This window comes from Triturus cristatus, chromosome 9, assembly GCF_964204655.1.
Source record: "Triturus cristatus chromosome 9, aTriCri1.1, whole genome shotgun sequence".
NCBI lineage: Eukaryota > Metazoa > Chordata > Amphibia > Caudata > Salamandridae > Triturus > Triturus cristatus.
The window spans coordinates 953,626,962-953,651,416 of NC_140592.1; the positions used below are offsets into that span (position 1 = coordinate 953,626,962).

Here is a 24,455-nt window from a genome sequence, read left to right on the forward strand (position 1 = left end):
ATTCCTTTTTGTCAGTAGTGTCGCAACTCAGCTTCCGGTGATTTATCAAACTTCCTTTTGTTTGCTTCACCAAACATCCTTCCTCACCAATGACTTTATATTTTCCATTGTTGATGTCTTCTGCAGCTTTCCGTGAATAAATGTAGTTCTGCAGCACTTCATAGAGACACATGTTCTCTAGATGGACACTTCTCTTTGGGTAATATGTGTCCAACATGTTTGATTTCAAAATATCTGTACTTTCTGGGTCATTCTCGGCCAAATATTCAATTTCTCCAACAGATTTCAGTACCCGATTTCTCATTGCTGCAAGGCCTAAACTTGCCCAAATTATTCTTCTTGATTTTGAGTAGAGACTTGCAGAAGATAACCTATCTGAACATTCGTAGGATCCAATTTCTCGATGCGATAACATCTTTAAACTGAAACTGTACAGCTTCTTACTGACAGTCTTCTCGTGAGAAATCTCTTCCCACATTTCTTTCAATTCAGTTTTTTCTGATTTCGTAATGTAAGACGTAACCTATCGAGCAACAGCAATGGAATTGTCAGCTACATACTGTATATCCATGTTAGCATGCCACATGGATAAAATGACTGGGTTGTAGTCATTTATATTTTTTGATTCTTCTTTTCTTTTTAGGTTGTAGGTATTCTTAGGTGATTTTCTTGTAATAGTATGTCTCACAGCTGACATAAAACTGTTTACTCTTCCTTTTGAAAGAACAGGTCTAGGAAATCCAAATCGACATTTAGTGTAGAATTTATCTTTTGTCTTGTACTTCCGTCGCCAGTACTTTCCACACCGATGACTTTGGAAACGTAAAACTTGCTCTTTCAACTTTTTCTCTTCTGTGCTTTTTGGTATAGCACATGTTGCATATTCTTCAATAAAAGATAACACTGCTTCATCAGTATCTGTTCCAAACTTTGGGGCATCCTTGATCCACAACAGCATATGAATATGAGGAGCACCTCTTGCCTGGTACTCTTTTCTCCAAAAGAAATCCACAACTTCTCCAAGAGGTGGATTTTTTTTATTGCAGATGAAGGACATCATAGCCTCAAATCTATGATTGAAATATCTGCTAACATTAACCGGATCCAATGAGCACAGTTCTCCTGCTGTCTTGTATTCAATGTTTTTAATGTTTGAATTTGCCTCTCGTAGAAAATCCAGTAAATCATCCCAAGCGTACTCAGCACAGCTTAGGGTCAGGAACCATGTTGGTGTTCCTAAATTCCGTAACATGCATTTTAATTCACCATGGCGTTGGTACCAATATTCATTTGTTCCACGCTGACAAGCCATCAGATTGATCAGTTGTGTTTCCAAATGATCATCTCGGTGCTGCACTTTCTCCATAAAATCCTTAGCAGACACATTTTGTAAATGTAGTCCACTTTTTAAAATGTGATTTACTGCATAAGACAATGCAGACAAGTCGCTTTCAAATAAAAGATGGAACAAATAAGGAATACTTTGTTGAAATCTTGGATCTTCTGCATATAGTCTTGTAGTCCGATACTCAGATGCTGAAATCTGTTCTGGACGTTCATCGTATCGTCCTCCTTTTCCTGTAGGAAACAGCTGGGGAAAACATCGAGCTTCCAAGCTCTCCTCCCATACACTCACGGGAGTTCCTTTTGCTTTCTTCATCTGAAACAGATCAATAGTGTCTCCCATAACTTCTTTTGAATGAAGAGGATGTATGCTAAAATGTTCATAAATTTCTTCTTCCTTTGACTTGTCCACTTTTTCAATTTGACCAGTTGGTGTTTCTGTGTCTTCTTGTAAATCTTCTTCTTCTTCTTCTATATAAATTGATTCATACCATTTGTTATTCCTTTTCAAATACAAATTTGCTCTTTGTACTTTCCGTACATCTACCAGCTCTTGCCAAATCTTCTTATTCTTTGTAGGTACACCATTAACCAGAATAACTAATGGTTCACTTTCCAAAGTATCTGCATCAATAGTTTCCATATTTTTTTTCAAATCCAAGGGCAAATACACCACTTTTCCTTTTAAACCTCTCAGTAAATCTGAAGGAGGTAATTTACCAGTTTTGGGCTCCATACGTACTATGGTCTGGAAGGGATGAACACATTGAATAAGTATAGACTCATATGTATTTAATTCGGAAAGTTCGGCAGGAATAGCATCCAATTCTAAATTATTATGTACAGCTCTGGTCGGCATTCTATTTTCTTCTAACTTGTTGTAACAGTATTTACAAATACGCTGATCTTCACCCAATTCAAAACAATTTTCAAGAAATATATATGTGGCAAAATCCTTCCACTTATAATTATCTTCATTTTCACTTTTTCTGTAGAGATCAACATTCCTGGTTTGTTTTTTATAATGAGTTCCGCGGCAACAAATACAAGTAATATTTGGTCTTTCTTTAGAGATGATTGCAAATTTTGTCATTTGATCATCAAATTTCTTACTTACAGAGGGTTCTACATTCTCTTCCACATCTTCCTCGATAACTGTGTCATTACCTGCACTCTCTTGTTCTGGACCAAAGTAACAAAACTGAATTTCATCAGTAACCTTCTCTACATCTGATACCGATCCACGGAACAGCGCCCTATTCAATTCATCTAACTTTATTGCTGGACTTTTAGCAAAATACAATCGTCTCACAAACTTTCTCATTTCAGTATGATGAACTGCCAGCATCCTAAAATGATGAAAAACACTTTTACACACTTTTCTAGATAGACAAGCCAGAGAATGTCCCTGCAAACCAGTATTCTCTCTCACTCTGCATGGATCTAGACTTTGAAGCACCTTAATCTTCTGTTTAACACTTTTTTTTACTATATTCTCTTAGAAACTCACGAAATTTATCAATAGATTCCTGACGCACAGTGCAAATACTACTACAATTCCAAGTGTACACTGTGGCTTTAGGACGTCTCCCCATAGCCTCATCCGCCATCACTTGTTCCTCATCTCTTGGAACCATTTTCTCTTTCTCCATTATACAACCATTTTTCACTTCATAAGCACGACCTCTGGTGTCAACTGCATGCAGCAAACTATTACTTTGAAAATAACTCTCTTCATTAAAAAAAGGTTCACTACTTGAACTATGCATCCATTCTCCTAAAAACACTTTACAAAAGTTTGTTCTTTTCACTAGTCTTTTCCTTTTGCTTTGTGATTTCAGTACATTGACCATTTTATCTAATGTACGCATCCTGTTCAAAATTAAAATTAATAGTTTCCTTTTTAATTCTAAAGCCTTTGCTGCAATGGCTTCAATTTCTTTTTTTCTCTTAAAAATTTTTGATTTTTTCTTATATTTCTTCACATCCTTTATCAAATTGGACATAACTCTTCTCTGAAACATTTTTCTACGAATCTCTTTAAACGCTGTTTTTCTTTTTAAGTTAATCTTTATTGTTTCTGAAGGTATATTTGCATTAACTAAATGCTCAATTTTTTCCTGTTGTTTTCTATTTAAAACATTCTTTCCAGTACAGACATTTTGTACATTTTTCCTTTTTTTGAAGATATTGTTTAAAAAATCTTTTGTCTGCTTACCAGAAGACTTTCTCTTTTTCCCAACATGAGCATCTCCAACTAACTTAGGTCCTCCAGTTGTCTTCAAATACAGATTTTTTTTGTGGTTTTTCCTTTGTCTGGATTTTGTAGGCATCTTAAATTTTGTTCACTGCTCTTCAGCAATACCTGAAAGAAACTAAAAAAAAAAATCATTTATTTTATTTAAATATATTTCTATATTTTTTATGATCTTTTCAAATCTTAAAATACTATGTACCCCTTTCCTACAAGTGAAAATCACTATAAAACCATCACAAATTAAATATCTAAAAACAATTCCTGTGTGCACACAGAGTCATGGTTTGATATTAGGCAGAAAACGAAATTTCTTTGTCAATTTGAAAGCTCACTTACTACTCTTTTTTTGGCAAGTGATAAGTACTTTTACAGTCTAACACATTTTCAATCCACTTTTCAGATTCTGAAAACAGCACATGTCCAAACTGCTTTTTCAGACCAGGAACATGTGTAACCTGGGTGAATGACTACACTCCAGCAAGGGCAACCAGCCTTAGTGATGCTGAATGTATTTGCATTACTGACTGCAACCTCAAACCCCACTCGGTTGTGAATACTATGCATGATTCTACAGGATAAGCAGCTGGGTGTGTGCTAAGAGTCTGCTTCTGCAGAAAAATAGGTGCCCCTTTCCTACTAATGCAAATGTAAAATTACCAGAGTAATACGCAATAAATCTCTGTCTATAATTCCTCTTTGCACACAGAGTCATGGTTTGAAATTAGGCAGAAAAAGATATTTCTTTGCCAATTTGAAAGCTCACTTACTACTCTTTTTTTGGCAAGTGATAAGTACTTTTACAGTCTGACACATTTTTAATCCACTTTTCAGATTCTGAAAACAACACATGTCCAAACTGCTTTTTCAGACCAGGAACATGTGTAACCTGGGTGAATGACTACACTCCAGCAAGGGCAACCAGCCTTAGTGATGCTGAATGTATTTGCATTACTGACTGCAACCTCAAACCCTAAAAGTATTCCTCATTTATACCAGTACACCTTAATTTATGGTAAAAACATAGTCCATAATATTTTACATGTTCCTTACATTTAAATTTCTCCCAAAACACAAAATGATAAACACAACTTCAACAAAAGGAATCCCAATTCTATTATTCATTTCTTAATGTACCACATACATCCACTCTCAAACTCATAACTCACCTTTAAAATTAGTTAGTTGTGAAAGAAATGTGGCACTCAAACAGCAGATTATCAGAGCCAGGATCTCTGTTCTGTACACCTCTCTCCTCTCAGCAGAACCAGATAATGGCAATGTTTCCCTCTCTTTTTCCACACATATACATGTTAATTTTAAATCTCAGTGCTTCCCCCTTTTTTTCAAATGTAATCACACATTTCTATTGGTTGAAAACCAACCCTTTTCCAAAAGTACCCTTCCCCCAACTTGACTTCTGCCTAGCACCCTTCCCCCAACTTGACTTCTGCCTGCTACCATAGCAACAGCTCATGGAACACTGCTCTGTGAAGTCAGGTCAGAAGTTCACCACACAATGTTTCATTTTCAAAGAGCAAGAGTGCTTGACTTTTCAAACCTAACAGCAAATCCATAGTAATGTTCTTTGGTAACACATTTTTCTGTACCAATACAAAACATGCTTCTATAAATTGACACGTACAGCCTAGTTTTTAGTGTAGAATGGTATGAAACAGCCAATGAGTTCTTTTTATTTTAAAACAAATATGTATGCCTCCATTTCCAAACTGTCTTTCATTTCTTTTTCCCATTCTACTGAAATACACCTCCTGAGTGCATCCAGATCTCCTTTGAAGATGTTCACAGTGTGGATTGTAGGGCACAGCTATGTCTTCTGGAGTGAAAAGTATGCAGAGAAAACAGGCATGGTGAGAGACCTTGCTTTGCCAAATGTAGACATTAAATGGATTGGTCAGAGAGGGTTAAAGTGGCACCAATTGATGCCATTGGTGAAATCCTTCATGCAAATCCAACACCCTGACCTCATAATAGTGCACTGTGGTGGCAATGACCTAGGCACTTTAACTGGGGTAGGTCTGGAAATGCTTATGAAGGAAACCTTTGCACAACTGTTTTCACTTTTCCCTAAAACTGCCTTTGTGTATTCTAACATATGCCAAAGGCAAAAATGGAACTGGTCCAATCATTTTTGTCCGCAGATTGACAAAGCAAGAAAGCACGTCAACAAATCTGTTTCTGCTTTCCTCCGAGACTATGGTATGGGTTCCATTTACCACAACAACTTGCGTTACGACATGCAAGACATTTATAGAGGAGATGGTGTTCACTTCAATGATGAAGGGAACAGAGTCTTCCTCTTGAACCTTAGACTCTGCGTCGGTACTTACTTGTAGGTACCACTAAAAAATCACTTCAAAAACACAACGTCTCTTTTTAGAGCCCCCTAATATCTAAACACTTAAATCTGAATTTTATTTCTTTTTTTATTTTATTTTTCTACCGTACGCGTACGGTAAGCTTACCGTAAGCTTACCGTACGCGTACCCCGCGATTTTTTTTTAAAATTAATAAATGTATTTTTTGTACTTTTGTGTCCTTCTTTGACCCCCTTTCAAATGTTAGGGGGTCTGTAACTCTCTTCCTTGCCCCCTTATCTCGTTATCTCCCTTTTTTTCTCTGTGTGAAACACACGAAATGGCGGCCGACACTTCCTGATTTCGTCCGATTCGAATTACATTCATGTGACAACCAATCAGATTTGACCTCGCGCACGGCACCGTACGCGTACCGTAAGCTTACGGTAAGCTTACGGTAAGCGCACGGAGCGCGCTTACAGATATATATATTGATTTAAATGCTATTTTCTCAGGAACTACTGAACAGATTTACACCAGACCTACAAAAGGCACTTCCTTGACCTGCGGACTACCTCTCTGCCAAATTTCAAGTAATTCTGTTCAGCCGTTCGGGCTGTAGCTGTGTCTAAAGGTCCTATGGAAAAATGCATGGGGAAAACTCGTTTTGGGACCCCCCTTTTTTCTCAGCCCCCGCTTGACTAATCACCCCGAGACTTTCAGGGTAGGAGCGGAGCATAGCGCCCCATTAGTTTTGAAAATTTCGCGAGGATTCGTCGACCGGCGCCAAAGTTATTCCAAATAGAATGTTGCGGATTTCCTATGGAAAGAGGGTCCTAACTATAACTACCTACTGGCGACCGCCAGTAGGTAATATACATGCATACACTTATCGCTCCTTACTCTATATGACTGCATACGTGGGGGTACTCTTGATTTCTTGACTGAATTGAGTATTCAGCATTGAAAAGCAATCTTGAGGTTCATTTGTCAACTTTATGTGGGTGTGATCCGCCATGGTTCACATATATGAGCAAGTCATATAAAGAATCAAGGCAATCTGAATTGTATTTGAATTCGGAAACAATGTGTTCTGCTTATATAACAATACACTTTCTCCACAACAAGGTGAGAGCTGAGCTACCCTCAGGTAAAGGCATAACCATCCATTAAATGTTCACCTGGAAGGGAAAATTGTCTGCTTTTGATGAAGTATGTGTTCCGAAGGAATTTGCTTTCCAGGGTTAAGGTTAGGGCTTTGCCTTCGAGTACTGCCTGGGACTGGCTAAGTCTCTCTGATCAACTTCTATTTTGCTGTTATAAATATAAACAGCTGGATACAGCCTGTTCACAAGTTAGGAAGAGCATATATAACTCTCATGGTACTAATACTTAGATTTAGGACATGATGCAGCCCTGCCTGATTATATTTTTGATGATAGATGATCCCTTTGCAAGTTGAGCTTTATTTCAGGCTCTGTGAGCAACACAGAGCATAATCTATATACTAAAATGATATTTGTTTGGACAGGACAGTCCTAATTATCTGCCCCATGCAGCACAACAATTGCTGCCTTACTTTGTGTTGCTCATTTTTAGGTCTGGCTGCAGACAGCTCGATTTTGTTTTTTACAATCTTTTGATAGTGGTTCTTTAAAATATACAGAGACAAACCCCCCTTCATGAGTGTCTCTCTCTCATGACATTGTTAGCTGTTTGGCATCCCATTTTGCCTTCTGAAAAATCTAACAGAAAATACAAACCTAATATATTGCTTTGCCAATGCTGGTTTTATCTGTTGCTGTGTATATTTTATTTTTATTCTACTTACGTTTTGATTTCCCCTATATATTTGAAATTAATCATTTATTTACCGTGTCTCACTGCTCTTTGCAGTGAAAGCTGCAATCTATAAATGTTCAGATATAAAAAGATAATATATTTGTTTGTTATATGCAGGAGCGTGTGTAGTCTGTATAGAATTAAGTGCAAAAACATATTAAAGCATAATGTTAAAATATGTTCTCTTGGTTAATCTTACCTGTACAGGTTCTTTACGTTTGAAGGACCATAGAAACCTTCAAGCATTTACAGAAGCAGGATGTGGGAGTGGGTTTTTGGAGAGGGCTTGAAAGAGCTTTGAAAGCCTGGCTGATTTTTCAGTTTCCTGCAGACATCATTCTATTCCGACCAAACATCGCCTCAACCTTGAACACAAATTACACATCTCCTGACACTTCCTGCCCCTGTATGCAGTTCTTTTTGGTGCACAGGTGCAGGGCTTGCTGCATCCGTCACACAAGCTGACATTTTTTTATTTGCATTTTTTTGTATTCCTACTTGTACCCTATATGAGCAAGAAACTCCCAGGGTTGAAACATTGTTGTTACAGCACAATATTACGTCAAAAATAAACATCCAACTGGCTGGGCACTTCAAGCAGGTGTACACCTCCACCAACACGACCACAGTGCAGGATGCACGAGACTTCCTCAGGGACATTCACATGCCAGGGCTCACTCCAGATGAAACTAAAGATCTGGAGGCCGACTTCACAACAGAGGAACTAAAGGGAACCATTTACAAACTACAATCAGGCAAGGCCTGCGGCCCCAACGGTATCCCTGTCGAACTCTACAAACATACGGCTGATAGGATGGCCCCCTAACTGTTGCGAATGTATGAAGAGAGCCTAACTGTGGGTGAGCTTCCCAGGGACCAACGTATAGCTACCATTGTGGCAATCCATAAGCCTGGGAAACCCACGGAGGAGTGTGCGTCGTATCGCCCGATATCGTTGATCAACGCGGAGGCCAAGATTTTGGCCAAGGTGCTGGCACTTAGACTAGCCCCATATCTCACTAAATTGATCCACCCGGACCAATCAGGATTTATGCCGGGCAGGAATACTGCTTTGAACCTCTGCCGTCTCCACAGTGTTCTGGGCCGGAACCATACAGTCCTGGAGGATGCAGCAGTCCTATCTCTTGACGCGAAAATGGCGTTTGACTCTGTGGAATGGGCATTCCTGTTCGCAGGCCTCAAACACTTGGGGTTTGGGCCTAAATTCTGCTCCTAGGTACGTCTCCTATACACAAACCCTATCGCGCAGGTGGTAGCCAACGGACACATATCAATGGAATTTACGCTGGAGCGAGGGACGAGACAGGGCTGCCCACTATCGCCCCTCCTATTTGCGCTGGTCCTGGAGCCTGTGGCTGCATGGATTAGAAGAGACCCAGCTATTCGCGGCTTAAGATGGAGGGAGGGGTGGGAGGACCGGATCTCCTTCTACGCAGATGATGATCTGATATATATAGCCTCGCCTGCGTGGACTCTCAACGTACTACTTGATATCTGCCGGGCGTTCGAATCGTTGTCGGGATACACGATTAACTGAGAAAAATCGGTTCTCTATATTCTGTATGGCCCACCTCCCAAATTACTCCGGGGCTGTATGGTCAAGATGGTAACGGATAGCTTTAAGTACCTTGGGATACATGTGATGTCGGATCCAGACGAGTTCCGGGCGCTCAACCTTCAACCACTGCTGCAAAGGCTGTGGCGTGATATTCGGCACTGGAAGACGCTGCCACTCACATTGCTGGGTAAGGCGGCTCTTTTCAAAATGATGACTTTGCCTCGATTCTTATATGCCCTTCACAACACGCCATATTGTGTGCCCGACTCCTATTTTAAGGCAATAAACTCCGAAGTTACTAATCTCCTCTGGGACAATAAACCTGCGAAGATAGCCATGTGTAAACTTGTTAGGAGCTGGTACGACAGTGGCATTGCTCTGCCCAATATCAGTGCATACTATTGGGCCTCACAACTGACAGTCAATCAGTGGCTCCATGTGCCTGATACAGACCCAGCGTTTTGCTTAGATAAGGTGGCCCCGGGAACTGGGGGAATGAATTCGATGCTATACAATAAGCGGAAAACGAGGGGGCTCCCTGAACCGACTGCACATACGCTTCATGTCTGGCACGCAGCGACACGACTCCTAGGGTGGGCCGATAAGCTTACGCAGTACACCCCACTGTGGGACACTGGCAGATTGGGTACCCTGGGAAACAGTAAAGGGTTTCAGAAATGGGACTTGATAGGAATCTCCAGGATAGGGGACCTGTGGAAGGAGGGCACGATTGTCACCTTTACTTACCTGCAGGATCACTATGAGTTGGCCCCTGGGGAGCGGTTTCAATACTTGCAGGTGAAACACGCACTAGAAACAACACTACCAGCGACAGACATACTTCCTGAATCGTCTCCCTTAGCAGGCCGACTACTGACTGATTATTTGCACAAAAAAGCAATCTCCCTCACGTACCGGAAAATCATTAATAACCAGACAGACTCCCTGACGCGTCTATGAGTGACTTGGCAGGTGGAGGTTGGTGACCTAGACGACTCGGACTGGCAGGACGCCATAGCATCACCACGGGAGGTAGCGATCTCCTCCAAACTGCATCTCATACAACTAAAAATATTACATGGGACCTTCTATACAAGAGTGACTCTGCATAAGATCGGCAGAGCCTCGGACCAGTATTGCTTGCGCAACTGTGAAGAAGTGGGCACATTCTATCACACTTTTTGGAAATGTCCGGGGATCTCATCGTATTGGAAAGCAGTAATGGACACCATCACAGAAGTTAGTGGGAGCATGGGTCCGCTCTCTCCCAAGTGCTGCCTGTATAACATATGGGAGCCTACAGACCTCAACCATGTAGACAGACAGTGGGCAACAACGGGTATGATGGTAGCAAAACGGAACATAGCTCGGTACTGGGGAGCAGCGCAAACCCCAACTGTAACAGGCTGGTGTAATGATATGGATATGATCGTGCTTGCTGAAAAAGCTACATTTGTCCCCAGGGGGTGTGCTAAGAAATGGTGGAGAGTGTGTGGCAAATGGAATGTATACAGAGGTTATATATGCACTCCCCTGGTAATAGACCATGGATCAGACGATGAGATGTAGTAAACACAAATGTATAATTTATCCATCACTATACACTGTAATGCCCAATGAGAAGTTTTCTAAATATTCTTATTTTTATGTGGAATGTATTACAAATTATGTGCTAAATACAGTAAAATGTAAAAAAAAAAGAATTTGACATCCAAGGCCAAATTAGGTAGTGTTTATCAATGTGTCATGACTGCTGGAAATACAAAGCTTATCTGAGTGTGACCTCTACAGCTAATAGCAGGAGGTAAAGATCATTAATGACCTGGTGAGTATGCCTTAATGAGAGCTGATTAAAGGGAAAAGGGCTGTTGTCCAGCTTAGCAGACCTACTTTGGTTAAACAGAACCCTTGGTGCTGCCATGGATATTCATGTTTGTATCTATATATGTTTGTTTTTGTATAGTGCAAACCTAGCCAATTGGTAGTGGAGCACTGTACAGGTGAAAATGCAATGATACAGTCAACAAGTGTATGGAGAGGTCGTTTTTTCTGTACTGTAGTGTTCTTTAAAGAGTTGCATGTTCAACTCCTTTCTGAATTGGAGCTGGGTTTGGTCAGTCCTGATGGAAATGGGGATTTTTGTTCTAGATCCTGGGAGCATAGATAGAAAAAACTTATGGGCTTGCTTTTTACTTTTTTCCACTTAAACTCTAATTGAATAAATGTTGGATTACAGCATGACTTTCCTTCTGCTAGTTTCTAACTAGTAATCGCTTAAAAGTACTCCATGCTGTTTGATCGTCAGACTAGATTTTGACTGTTTTGCTCCTTTGATTTTTCAGACAATCTTTATGTGAACAATCAAAATGGATACTACTATCACTCTCAGACGAGTCTGGACAGAGCACCTCATGACTACAATGGGAGAATCCGCAACGGCAGTGTCTACAGTGCTCACAGCACCAACTCTTTAAATAACCCACAGCAATATATCCAGCCCTCCCCCATGTCATCTAATCCCAGCATAACTGGAAGTGATGTTATGAGGCCGGACTATGTTCCGACACATAGACATAGTGCTCCGATACCACCATCTTATCGGCCCACCCCGGATTATGAGACTGTGATGAGGCAACTGAACCGTGGCATAATGCATGCAGAACGACAGAGCCACTCAATGAGGAATTTGAATATAGGCAGCTCGTATGCCTACAGCAGGCCTGATGCACTGGTGTACAGCCAGCCTGAAATCCGGGAGCATGCACCATTTACTACAACCCAGGCCAATCACTATCCATTCAACCTGAATTACAGCTTTCACAGCCAGACTCCATATCCCCATCCTGCAGAAAGGCGTCCGGTGGTTGGAGCAGTTAGTGTTCCTGAGCTGACCAATGTTCAACATCAAGCCCAGGATTACCCAGCTCAGAACATCATGAAGACCCAGGTGTATCGCCCTCCTCCCCCATATCCATATCCTTACCCAAGACCAGCCAACAGCACGCCTGATCTTTCTCGACATCTTTACATTAGCAGCAGCAACCCAGATCTTATTACCCGGCGAGTTCATCATTCTGTGCAGACGTTTCAGGAAGACAGCTTGCCAGTGGCACACTCACTACAGGAAGTGAGCGAGCCCCTCACTTCTGCCAGACAGCTGCACCTGCAGAAAAGAAACAGCATAGAAATAGCTGGCATAGTGCACAACTTTGAAGGTATACGGATAAAAGAGAGGACTATGTCAGCCTCTGCAGCTGATGTGGGACTACCATGGGTGAAGACTGCCAGCTCACAGCCCAATGTATTTGTGGAAAGGACAAAGGAGGAAGCTCACGAGGCTCACAGCAATGCACAGTATGCTCACAAGAAATCTCTCTCGGATGCCACCATGCTGATACACAGCAGCGAGGATGATGAAGACCTCGAAGAGGAAAGCCAAGTTCAGCCACCACAAATATCTCTTACCAATGACCAAGCACAGATCCCTGCAATCAAAGGGAGCTATCCTGATGAATCTGCACCACCTTATCCTTTCAGCTCTGCTATGGCTTCGACAGGTGGCCCCTTGCAAGTCTTTGAACAGATGCCTGCAACTCTAGACCTCGAAACAGAGGCCAGACCATTGGTTGACAGTAGTCAAGCTTACTTGGTGGCAGGTACCTATTTTCAAAGGAGAGGAGAGGGCACAATGGCTCCATCTGTATCCGAATCGGACCTAACAATGTCTGGGAGGTACAGAGTCAAGAAAGATGCCACCAAAAAGAGACCTGTCTCTGACGTACTTTCAGGAAATAAAATGATCGTCGAAGGGCTTCCGCCTCTCGGAGTAAGTAAAAGTGATCCTAGTGCATGGTTGTTGTTAAAGTCTTCATGCTTTTAATCATTTTTTGAACTTTTTTTAATCCCTTTATATATGTATACTATAGTAAAGTATTCATTCAACAATAAAAAACAGGCTAAAGGTGGTGTTAATTCAGGTCACAGTAGCCAGACTCGCAGATATTCAGTAGTATTTTGAAGCAAATTCTCATACTTCACCTTTCTTTCCACAGCAGGTCGATCTGATACCCATTGGTCACACAGTAATGATACCTCCCTCTTTTAAGCATTTCTAAGGTGTTGTGTTGTCTGGTCCCACCTTATTGAAATGCTCTTGTTCTTACGGATAGGTTTGCTAGTTCCAGTTTCTAACCCAATAGATGTAAAGCAGTAAGTCAGGTGCTAAAATAAACCTAACAGCACTTTGCACAATATACTCTGCTACAAGTCGGTCATTAAGAACCACATTCTCTGTATATGGTGTCTAGTACCCGCATTAGCATAAAACCTCATTACACAAATGTGCTACATGAAGGACGACTAAAATATAAACACACATTATTAAACCTGTCACACCTGCGTCTGCCTCCAGGAACAGGAAGCACAGCCAGGCTTCCCTGACCAATCACAATGCTGCAATGCAGAGTTGTGATTGATCTGAGCGCCGTAACATGGCGCTCGGCCAGGGGCTGGAGGGGTGGGCATGTTCTCCACGCAGGCTGTAATGCAGTCTGCATGGAGAACAGGGAAAGTGCGCATGACTGTTTTGGGTGGCCCAAGAGGACCGACCAAACAGTCATTGCGCACTTAGGAGTGGGCAAACCGCTCCGCTTCTGCCCTGCTCCGAGAGCAGACCAGCCCCGCCCACGCGCAAAACAGCACAAAGCATAAAATGATAATAACTTAGTTATTATCATTTTATGTTTTGTACTTTGCACTACTTAAAAGCAGTGGGGTGACGCTCCTCCGCCATAGTGGAGGAGCCACCACTGCTCTGCATGCCACCAAAACCTGCAAAATTCATGTGAATGCAGACACAGGTTGCACAGGTTTCATCTGCAGCTTCTGCTGTCAGAGTGTCTTTCTACAAAGAGAATCTAGGTCCTGCTCCTGCACGCCACCCACAGAGCCAAAGTCTGTTCCGCACCTCACAGAGTTTCCCGGAGCAGCCCCCACCCAGTTTGAAGAGTTCTTTGAGGCCATTCTTCTGATATTTGGGTTGGCCGACCCCTCTGGAGCGCCTTAGGGCCCCATAGGTTCGTCGGGTTCCCCTACTGGGTTCCCTCTGGCAGATTCACCGTTGAAGCCAGTCGGGCCCTTTGGATCCGTTCCTGGATCCGGATTGGCTCCGGTCGCAAGTTCACGACCTTCATTGGACTATGTTCCAGTGACATCATTCCCAGCACCACACACGCCCCTCGGCGACGCTGACCACATCATCATACCGGTCTCGGATATGGAGCTAGACCAACGTCATCTGACGTAGACTCCGGCGCTGACTGGACCAAAACCCTCCTCTATGGAGACAACACCTCCCTTTGTTGAGAGGCCCTGTAGGGAATATGATTGGGGGGGATATGAGGATCCTTATAGAGGAGCCCTTGGCCAAGGATAACTGGTATGAGGAACTGGCTGATGCCAATGGTCTGGACACCTCCCGGACTCTGGCCTAGTCTCTCCACCTGGTGTGGCTACTGTAGAAGAGGCTTAATTTGCTATGGTGGTGAGGAAATGGCTGAGGTCCTGGACCTTATGCTGCCCTGGGTGTCAATCAAGACCAGTGTCTTTACAGAGGTGCTTCACCCCGGGGGAGCCCCCACAGAACCTCCTATTTTCTTTATTGAATTCTCACTGATGTCCTGCTTGGGGCCTGGACCAAAACCTGCACAGGCGCTCTTGTCCAAAGTCAACCCCATCATGTTCAGTACCACACCACTGATTAGGGAATTCAAGAGGCTGGATACTTCTGGCAAGAGTATATTCTCTTCCGCCAGCCTGGCACTGCAGTCCATGATCACAGAGTGTTTCTTGGACCACTATACCCACATGGTATGCGACTCCGTTGTGCAAGTGCTACCCATGGTCTCGGAGGAGACCTGAGCCATTCTGACCCAGGCTATTGCAGATGGCTGGAACGATGCAAAGTTCATAATATGCTGCAGACTGGACATGAAAGACTCACTAGGTAGAACAATTGCTTCGTCAGTGGCACTTCATCACCATGCCTGGCTAAGGTCAACTGGCTTCTCAGGGGATGTCTAGAAATGCCTTATGGACATGTCTTTCGACAGCACTTGCCCTCGACAGTAGGGCTATCGCCAGGTCACTGGGGCTCTCCATGGCTCCATTCTGCCTTTCGCTACCTTTGTGGCCATGGTAAGGGGTGCCAGCCATGTCCATTTCCTCTCAGCCACCACTGCCAGCAGACTCCCATGCCCTTTCATGGCGGTGGGCGCTGTTTTCACAATGTTTGTGGGACGCAAGGCCAGAGACCTGCCCAATCTGCCACCCTGGGCAGCCTCCAAACCTTTTTAATATGCCCTTGCAACATCACAGGCAACCGGTCGGCAGCAGGATCATGCACACCTGCCTCACTGACAGTCCATAGCTTAGGACAAACAGATGCTCCAAATGGTTAAGCGGCGCTCTGCTCTCCCATTCACAGAAACCCCGCTCCCCATGCCACCATCCTCCGAATGGCTGACGTAGGACCACCTCTCCCTGCTGTGTCAGGAAGTGCAGGCTCTTGGCCAAAGGAGCCATTGAGAGTGTGCCAACATCAGAAGTAGGTCATGGTCGTTAATTCCGCTACTTCCTGGTGCTGAAGGAAGATGAAGGCTTCTGCCTTATATTAGACCTCAGCTTTCACAACTACTTCCTGAAAAAGGACAAATTCAAAATGCTCACATTGACTCAGATACTGTCTGCCCTAGAGACAGGATGGTAGTGTTGGACTTGTAGGACACATTTCCATTTACCCGTCCTGTTAGCCTACAGACATTACCTGCGGCTCATGGTGGGCTATGAGCACTTTCAGTTTGCTTTGCTCCCCTTTGGCCTCACCAGTGCCGCTCGGGGTTCACTAAAATCATGGCAGTGGTTGCAGTCCATCTGCAGAAGTAAGGGGTTCCAGTCTTCCCCTAACTTAACGACTGGCTGTTGAAGGCAGGCTCGACCCAGGTGATCATAATCCACCTGCAGAGTATGGCGGAACGCCTGTATTTGTTGGCGTTCACTATCAACGTGCCAAAGTCACACCTGATTCCCTTCCAGATGCTCCCTTTCATTGGAAGCATTCTAGACGCAGACCAATTCCGCACCTATCCCCTGGAGTGGCACGTCCAGGATTTTCAGGCTATGATTTCGATGTTTCGGCCTCTATCCTGGATTTCGGTGAGACTGACTCTAAGGCGGCTGGGTCTCATGCCCTCCTGGGAAACCATGCTCCCTGGCATATGTGAGCTCTGCAGTGGTTTCAGGGGAATCTCTCCAACCTGGTCCAGATATCGACGGAAACTGCAAAAGACCTGCAGTGGTGGCAGCCCCTGCGTCACTTCTGTTTTCGGACGGCAATCTGCGAGAAGTGGAGATTAGAGGACTCTTGTCTCCATATCCGACACCACTGCCATATGGTATTGCAACAAGCAGGGTGGGATGGGGTCTTGGACCGTGCGCAAAGAAGCCCATTGTCTTTGGAATGGCTGGAATGTCAGGACATTTTCCTGGTCGTGCAGGAATTGGTATGATCTCTGAAAGCCAGGGCAGACTAACTTGTGAATGACAAATTGAGTCTTCGCCCGGAGGTGGCGATAGGTCTCTTCTGTGATTAGTTAGATCTATTTGCCACTGGATTCAAGCTAGCCTGGCTGATGAGGGGTGTCACCCCGAAACTGGTCCCAGGGTGCTTGTTTCCAGTTCAGGGAAGACCTAGCTTGGCAGTTCAGGCTGGACTGTTCCTATGAGGCAACGGATCAAGACTGGTTTACATATAGCTGGGCCTGAACTAAGGTGGCGAAGTGAGCTAAAGAACGATGTTGGATTCAACCCAGATCTGTGACTGGGGGTGAGTGTCATCTCCTTGTGTTTGCTTAGATCTGTTTGCCACCACGAGACCGCGCAATGTCAGCACTTATGCATGTTATAGTTTCCAATACAGCTCTAGCTCTGAGAAGCATTTAATCTCATGTGGAGCTCAGGCCCTTTGTATGCCTTTCCACTGAGACCACTCCTAACCAGAGTTGGCCTATATATGGCAAATTCATTTACCAGGAAACTTGCACATCTGTGGCTGTCAGCAGATTTACTTGGTAGAGAAACACCTGTTATTACTCAGGTAGGCAATCTATTTTGATGGAAGTGCCAAACAGTTCGGTTTCAGACTTGGAATGTTTTAAAATAAGTTCAATCAATCAATCAGGGGTTTATCAAGTGCGCTAATCACCTGTGAGGGTCTCAAGGTGCTGTTGGGGGGGTCGGGGGGGCAGCTCCGGATCAGTTGAAGAGCCAGGTCTTGAGGTCCTTCCTGAAGGTGTGCAGGGTCGGCGAGCGTCTGATATTCACAGGGAGCTTGTTCCAGGCCTTGGGTGCAATGTAGGAGAAAGCTCTACCGCCTGCTCTTTTTCTGCGGATGCGGGGGCCCTTTGCCAGGGCGAGGTCGGCGGAGCGGAGGTTCCTCTTGGGTAAGTGGAAGGAGACTCTCGCATTGAGGTATTTGGGTCCGATGTTGTTGAGTGATTTGTAGGTGTGGATGAGGAGTTTGAAGGTGACCCTCTTCTCCACGGGCAGCCAGTGGAGGTCTCGTAGGTGTTGGGTCATGTGCTCGTAGCGTGGTGTCCCGAGGACGAGTCTGGCTGTGGCGTTCTGGATGGTTTGGAGTTTGTGTAGAAGAGTTCTGTTGATCCCGGCATATAGGGCGTTGCCGTAGTCCAGTCTGCTGGTTATGAGCGCGTGGGTGACGAACCTTCTGCAGTTGGGGGGGATCCATTTGAAGATCTTGCTGAGGCAGTTGAAGCTGGTGGAAGTGACTGCGTTGATCTGGCGGTTCATGGAGAGGAAGGAGTCGGGGATGATACCGAGGTTTCATGCGTGGTCTGTAGGGGTGGGTGGCTTCCCGAGGGTGGGGGCCATCAGGTGTTGTCCCAGACAGAGGTGCAGGGTCCGAGGGTGAGGACCTCTGTTTTCTCTGAGTTGAGCTTGAGGCAACTGTCTTTCATCCAGGCTGCGACGCTCTTCGTTCCTTCATGGAAGTGGAGTCTGGTGTCTTCGGGGTTCTTTGTGAGCGAGAGGATGAGCTGGGTGTCGTCAGCGTAGGATACTATGCTGAGCCCTATGCTTTCTGACGATGGCGGCGAGGGTGCTATGTAGATGTAGAAGAGCGTCTGGCTGAGCGATGATCCTTGGGGTACTCCGCAGTTGATGTCAGTGGGTGCGGAGAGGAAGGGAGGGAGTCTGGTCCTCTGGGTTCTGCCGGAGAGGAAGAATTGGATCCAGTCGAGGGCGGCTCCTTGAATCCCCGCGTCATGAAGTCTGGCTGTGAGCGTGTGATGCGCGACTGTGTCGAAGGCTGCAGAGAGGTCTAGAAGGATGAGGGCCGCAGTGTGTCCCTGGTCTATTAGTATGCAGATGTCGTCCGTGGCGGCAGGGAGGGCAGTCTCGGTGCTGTGGTTGCTGCGGAATCCAGATTGTGAGGTGTCAAGGATGGAGTTTTCTTCGATGAAGGCAGTCAGCTGGGCGTTTACAAGTCTCTCTCTGACTTTGGCCGCGAAAGGGAGGAGAGAGATGGGCCGGTAGTTTTTCAGATCCGTTGGGTCGTCCGTTGGCTTCTGGAGGAGGGGTTTCAACCGGAGGTGTTGATGGTCCATCCTAGTTCGGGTGCGATGGCGGCTTTGTGGAATATGTGAGGAGGGCAGGGGTCCGTAGGGGCTCCTGAGTGGCTTTTCTTCATGGTCGCGGTGAAGTTCTCTTGGTCTACAGCCGCTAAGGAAGACATTTCAGGGGTTTTGGTAGTTTTGTGGATTTGGGAGAGGTCTCGAATTCTGTCAATGTCAGGCCGTCCCTGCCCAGCAGCAAATTGGGGAACTCCATTTTGTGACAGTTTATGGGCCTTGGAAAGGATAGAGGCCATATAAACCCTCAGACAGTCACTACTTCCTCCTACATCCCAGCCACCTCAGGGAAATAGCTCTCTTCAGGAGGGATATTTTAGACCAGTGGGAGGCTGGGTGTCCCATTTTCCAGAGACCTGGAGGACCATAACCCCGACCAGTTGTCCTACAGATGGTGGAAAAGAGATATGCCCTACCCTTCAAGCTGCCCCCTACTTGTTCAGACTTTTGCAGGAACACCTTCTCCTACTGCAGCAAGAGGTGTAAGCCCTGCTTCAGAAAGGAGCTGTGGAGTTGGTGCCAGAGGAGGAGCTTAATCAAGGTTATTATTCTTGTTAGTTCCTTGTTCCAAAGAAGGGTGGCAGTCTCCATCCGTTCTGAACCTCAGAGTCTTGAACTTCTTGCTGTGCAAGAAGTTCAAGATACTGTCACTTGCTCAGATGCTTATGGTACTCAAAGATGGAGACTGGATATGGTCACCCGACTTGCAGGATGTGTAATTCCATTTACCAATCCTGAAGTCCCACAGTAAGTACCTAAGTTTTGGCGTGGGCACAAATCACTGTCAATTTGTGGTTCTTCCCTTCGGCTGACTTCGTCTACACAAGTCTTCACAGAAGTGATGGAAGTGGTAGCCGCCCATTTTAGGAGATTGAGGATTACAGGTTTTCCTTACTGGATGACTGACTTCTGAAGAGCAAGACTCTGGAGATTGCATCCCTGCTGCATGGCCTGGGCTTCTCGGTCAGTGTGCTCAAATCTCACCTGGAGCCCTCTCATATCCTGTTCATAGGGCTATACTGAATAACATCTTCGGCCTATACCTTTCCACCTACCCTGAGGATGCGAGACATGCATGAGTTGTTTCTGCTCTTCTATGTGTGTTCAGAATTGGTATATCAACAAGCAGGGGGTAGTAGAGTTCCAGTTTCTCTGACAAGACCTTCCTAAGCTTTGGTCTTGGGTGCACAAGCACAGAACGTGGTTGGTGGTGATTAATCTCACAGGCTCGTTGAACACCATAGCTGATGACATGAGTCAGCATCATCTTGTTCTTAATGAGTGGCTTTTCAATACAGATGTTATAAAGAGTATCTTCGCCCAGTGGGGTATGACCTGAATGGATCTTTTTGCCACTTGTTCCGTTACACATTGCCTAAAGATCTGTACCTTCCAGCATCCGGTCAAGGAGGCTTAGGGCACATGTTCCAGTTGAAGTGGAACTTTCCTCTTCACTACGTGTTTCCTCCCATCCCATTCCTCGAGTTCTGAGGAAAATCTGCCAAGACCCTCCAAGTCATCTTACTGGCTCTGGCTTGGCTGAGAAGGGTGTGATATGTACCTCTCCATGTGTCGCCTTGATCAGTCCTCCTCTCAGAATGCATCTTCTCTCCCAGTCGAATGGGCAGGTGCTCCACCTGAATTTCCTACATGTTTATGGGTAGATATTGAGCACGGACACTTAACTGTATTCCAGCTACCTGATGATGAATCTGTTTACTGCGGGAAGTGTCACAGGTTTGATGCTTGGAGCGCAGATCACCAGATTGAACCCTTGAAAGTACAGCTGTCTGACATTCTCAAGCTCACATTCATATGCTCAGGAGGTATCAACCATGTGTATGGTGAGGTGTCTCTAGTGACACTGTCAGCCTTCCTTTGTCTTCCGAAACAGCCATCTCTTTTCATATAGCACCCACTGTTTTATGATTCTTGAAAGTTCTAACCAGTATGCTTCCTACCACTCCTTTTGTTTTGCCACAGTGGGATTTGAATCTGGTTCTTCCTGTTTTTTATGGGAGCGCTGTTCGAGCCACTTCATTGTTGATCCTTAAGGCTAGTAGCCATGCAGTAATTCTTTCTAGTTCCCATTACATCGGCCATGCGTGTCAGTGAGTTGCAAGCACTGAGCGTCAAGCAACCCTTCACCACTTTGTATCCTGACAAGTTGGTCCTCAGAACCAGAGCTGCTTCCTCCCAAAAGTGGTGACCCTTTTCCATCTAGTTCAATTGTTCACTGTTTCGTCCTTCTTTTCTCCCAATTTGCCCTTCAAAGGAGCACACTAGGCTGCCCAAGCAGAACCTGAAAAGGGCAGTGAACTTTTATATTGACTGCAAGAAGGACTTCTTTTCGAATGACCAGCTCTTCATAGGCTATGTAGGTAGCAGAAAAGGAAAACCGGTGAAGAAAAGGATCTCAGCTAGGGGGATTATGTTGTGCATTAAAATCAGCTATGTCATGGCCCAAAAAGAACCATAGGAGAGCATGAGAGCCAAGTCCTAAACATCTGCCTTGGCTAGGGGAGTGCATGGGTGACATCTGCAAAGCAGCCACTTGGTCAAACCTTCACACCTTTACCAAGTACTATTGTTTGGATTGAGAGGTGAGGAGTGGAGGGCAGTTTGCCAGCTCTGTATTATAGGACTTCTGGCATAACCATCCATCAAGGTCCTCCATTCTGTAGATAGGTATTGCTTGGGAATGTATTCAAGAGGTGAGTAATCAGAAGAAAAAGTTACTTATGGTTGGTAACTATATGTTTGAGGCATGTGTAGCTATGGATACACATGTTGTGCATTCTCCTGCCATCTAGTGTTGGGCCCATATGTGTGCAAGTTGTTTTTCTGGTAAAGTCTTTCAAGTCTCGAGGTACTGTGACTCTTCCTCTTGCTGGTAATGCTTATGGTCATTTACTACATTGTTAGATTGTTTTCTTTCCGCCGTCTGGTTCAGGCTTGTGTTCCCATGCTCCGGTTTGGCACCGTATCAGTGCTCTGTTCAGTCTACATATATATTGTACAGCAGTTGGCATTAGTATTTCCGTGTACACAATAATCATATTAAACAAAATGTCATTCCCTCCCCCCCCGTGCTTTATTAACTAGAACCCCCCCCCCCCATCCACCCTAGACTCATTGCAACTACAGCTTTACAAATACATATCACCGAGATGCCGAATGGAGCAACTTTAAGATTAATTCTTGTAGTCTCACAAATTATATACGAGCCTGAGGTCTCAATGGGGTCTGTCATTTAGCCATTATATTCTCGAGTCTATCATTGCTCAGATTAGGTTCACGTTTTTAGGTCTCGCTAGAGCCAGCACATGTGCTGGTCTGGCGAGACATTTAATAACTGGCTTTTTGAAGTGCTACCAAAGGTTTTCTCCGGCCACCAGCGAGCGGTTATGGGCGCGCGCTTACGAGCACAGGCACCATCTAGCGGGCCCCCTTACAGCCGCGATTACTTTCACTTTCGCGGCACCGCCATCTGCCTTTCCTCGCTCCGCTTCTCCCACACCACAGAACGCGTCCCCGTTACTTTTATGGCCGCGCGGCCAATGCTTGATTTCTAACAGCCATAGGCTCCTGCTACAAAGGCGAGGGTCTTTCATCCACAGTGTGTCATATTTCAGATGTCTTGAATCCGTGAGAGTCCTTTTGAGCACAGACAATGCCTTGTGATATATGCAGATCGTGGGGGCTTGTCCTGCAGTTGTATGACGATGCTACAGATGGAGGGGCCTTTTCTCCATATCATGCAGCCCGGGGGCTTGTCCTGCACACAGTGCCCTGTATAGGGGTATTTTTCATCCGTATAACAGTGCCTTGTCCTTCTTATATGTTGGGTACCCTGCTCCAAGTGTGTAAATTAAAGTTTTGCTGCAGATGAAAATAGTGCCTTTTTCCACGAGTGATTTTTAGGGCGCGAGAGAGACTTTTCCTACAGTTGCATTATCTTGTCCTAATGTGTTTTGGGTGAACCGGGGTGTTGTTCACAGACATAGATTTTGCTGTGCCACACAAATTAAAAGGACTGATCTTACCTTGCCTATACAGTGTCCTGTCGCAGATGTGGACGGAGGCTTTTTCTTCGTATTGTGACTGACCTGTCCGATTTGTTAGAAGGCTAGAAAATAGCTTTTCCTGTCACCTCCTTTGAATGCAGTGGGTTGACTTTTCAGCTCATGCAGTGCTCAATGAACGTTTTTAGTATATTTCTTGCTCGCACCCACGTTGTTACAAATTTATTTCATTAACCTGACCAGTGTAAGAATTATAGACTCCGAAGCTGGGTACACACATGGTGTACTAGTAACAGTTTTTTTGTACACTGTCTTTCCAGTCTGTTGGTTGTGATATTGTGTGTTTTCTGAGTCTTTTGTGTATTTTATTGAGAAGTGGAAAACTGTGTTTTTTGATCTTTCAGTTGTTTCTGATATTCTCTCAAGGAAGAGGCAGTTTTGCCACTTCCGTTCTTTCCAGGAAGTTCCTATTTTCAATGCAGGATATGGCCGTTAAATGTCTACAAATATGTATATCCTTTCCTAGGGACAGAGTGTGTCTATATTTTTATGTGGTGGCATTTTTAAAGTGCGAATCTAGCAGGAAAGCAACGAAGCCAGGGCTAGAGACTTTTTTTCTCTCTGATCACACAGTTGGCAGATTTTGGGCTCCCTCTTGTCATCTGCTACACTTATTTCTATTTTGTAGTCCATCATCCTGTATTGGGTAACCGTTTGACTGTGGTTTCGTTGGTGGTCATGGTTAGTTGTTCTCATGCGAGTGTTCTTCTTTCTAGGGCCTGTGTTTGGTTAATTGGAGGTACTATTTTATGTGTGCTGTTTCTCATGTTGTGCACTATTATAACCATTTGCACAGTTCTCAATATGCCATATTGTATGACATCACATTGCTTCATAGTGTGAGGTTGACAGTGGTGCTGGCCTGTGGCCTGAGTTGGGTGTGTAGTGAAGGTGTACATACTGCCACTCACTGAATGTGAAATAGCTTCTCTAGAAGGAAACCTTTTTTTTAGCAGTTAATAATTGGAGAGAGTGAGTCTGACAGATTTTATGTGAAATGACCTTTCCTGCAATTCCATGCGTGTGGGTGGTGCTCTCAAAAACACCAAAGCTTTAGCTCGAGACTGAGTCAGCTTTCCATTTGAATCAAACAATTACATTTGCAACTTTTTTCAGAAACTTACCAAAGTCTGTTACAGAAGGGGTTGTGCCTACTTCAGATGCCAGAACACGAGTGTATGACATGGTTTTGAGAAGGGATTCTGCGAAGGCTATCAACTATTTTTAGCATGTGTTCCCCTGTACAAGGACAACTCAGTCACAAAGCAGTCATAGCTGTATGGTTGTGCATTTGTTTTCATTTAATGAGCAGCAATGGCATTTTGAAAA

At 44.5% G+C, this 24,455-nt stretch overlaps 1 protein-coding gene across 2 annotated transcripts in view; it reads left to right on the forward strand.

Moving 5' to 3' along the window:
• Positions 1-24,455, forward strand: part of PTPN21 (protein tyrosine phosphatase non-receptor type 21) — a 438,348-nt gene that overhangs the window by 288,669 nt on the left and 125,224 nt on the right. For both annotated transcript variants that reach the window (XM_085626579.1, XM_085626580.1), the window contains one exon: positions 11,680-13,163. In XM_085626579.1, coding sequence (XP_085482705.1) covers positions 11,680-13,163 — 1,484 coding nt within the window. The remainder of the gene's footprint in view (positions 1-11,679; positions 13,164-24,455) is intronic.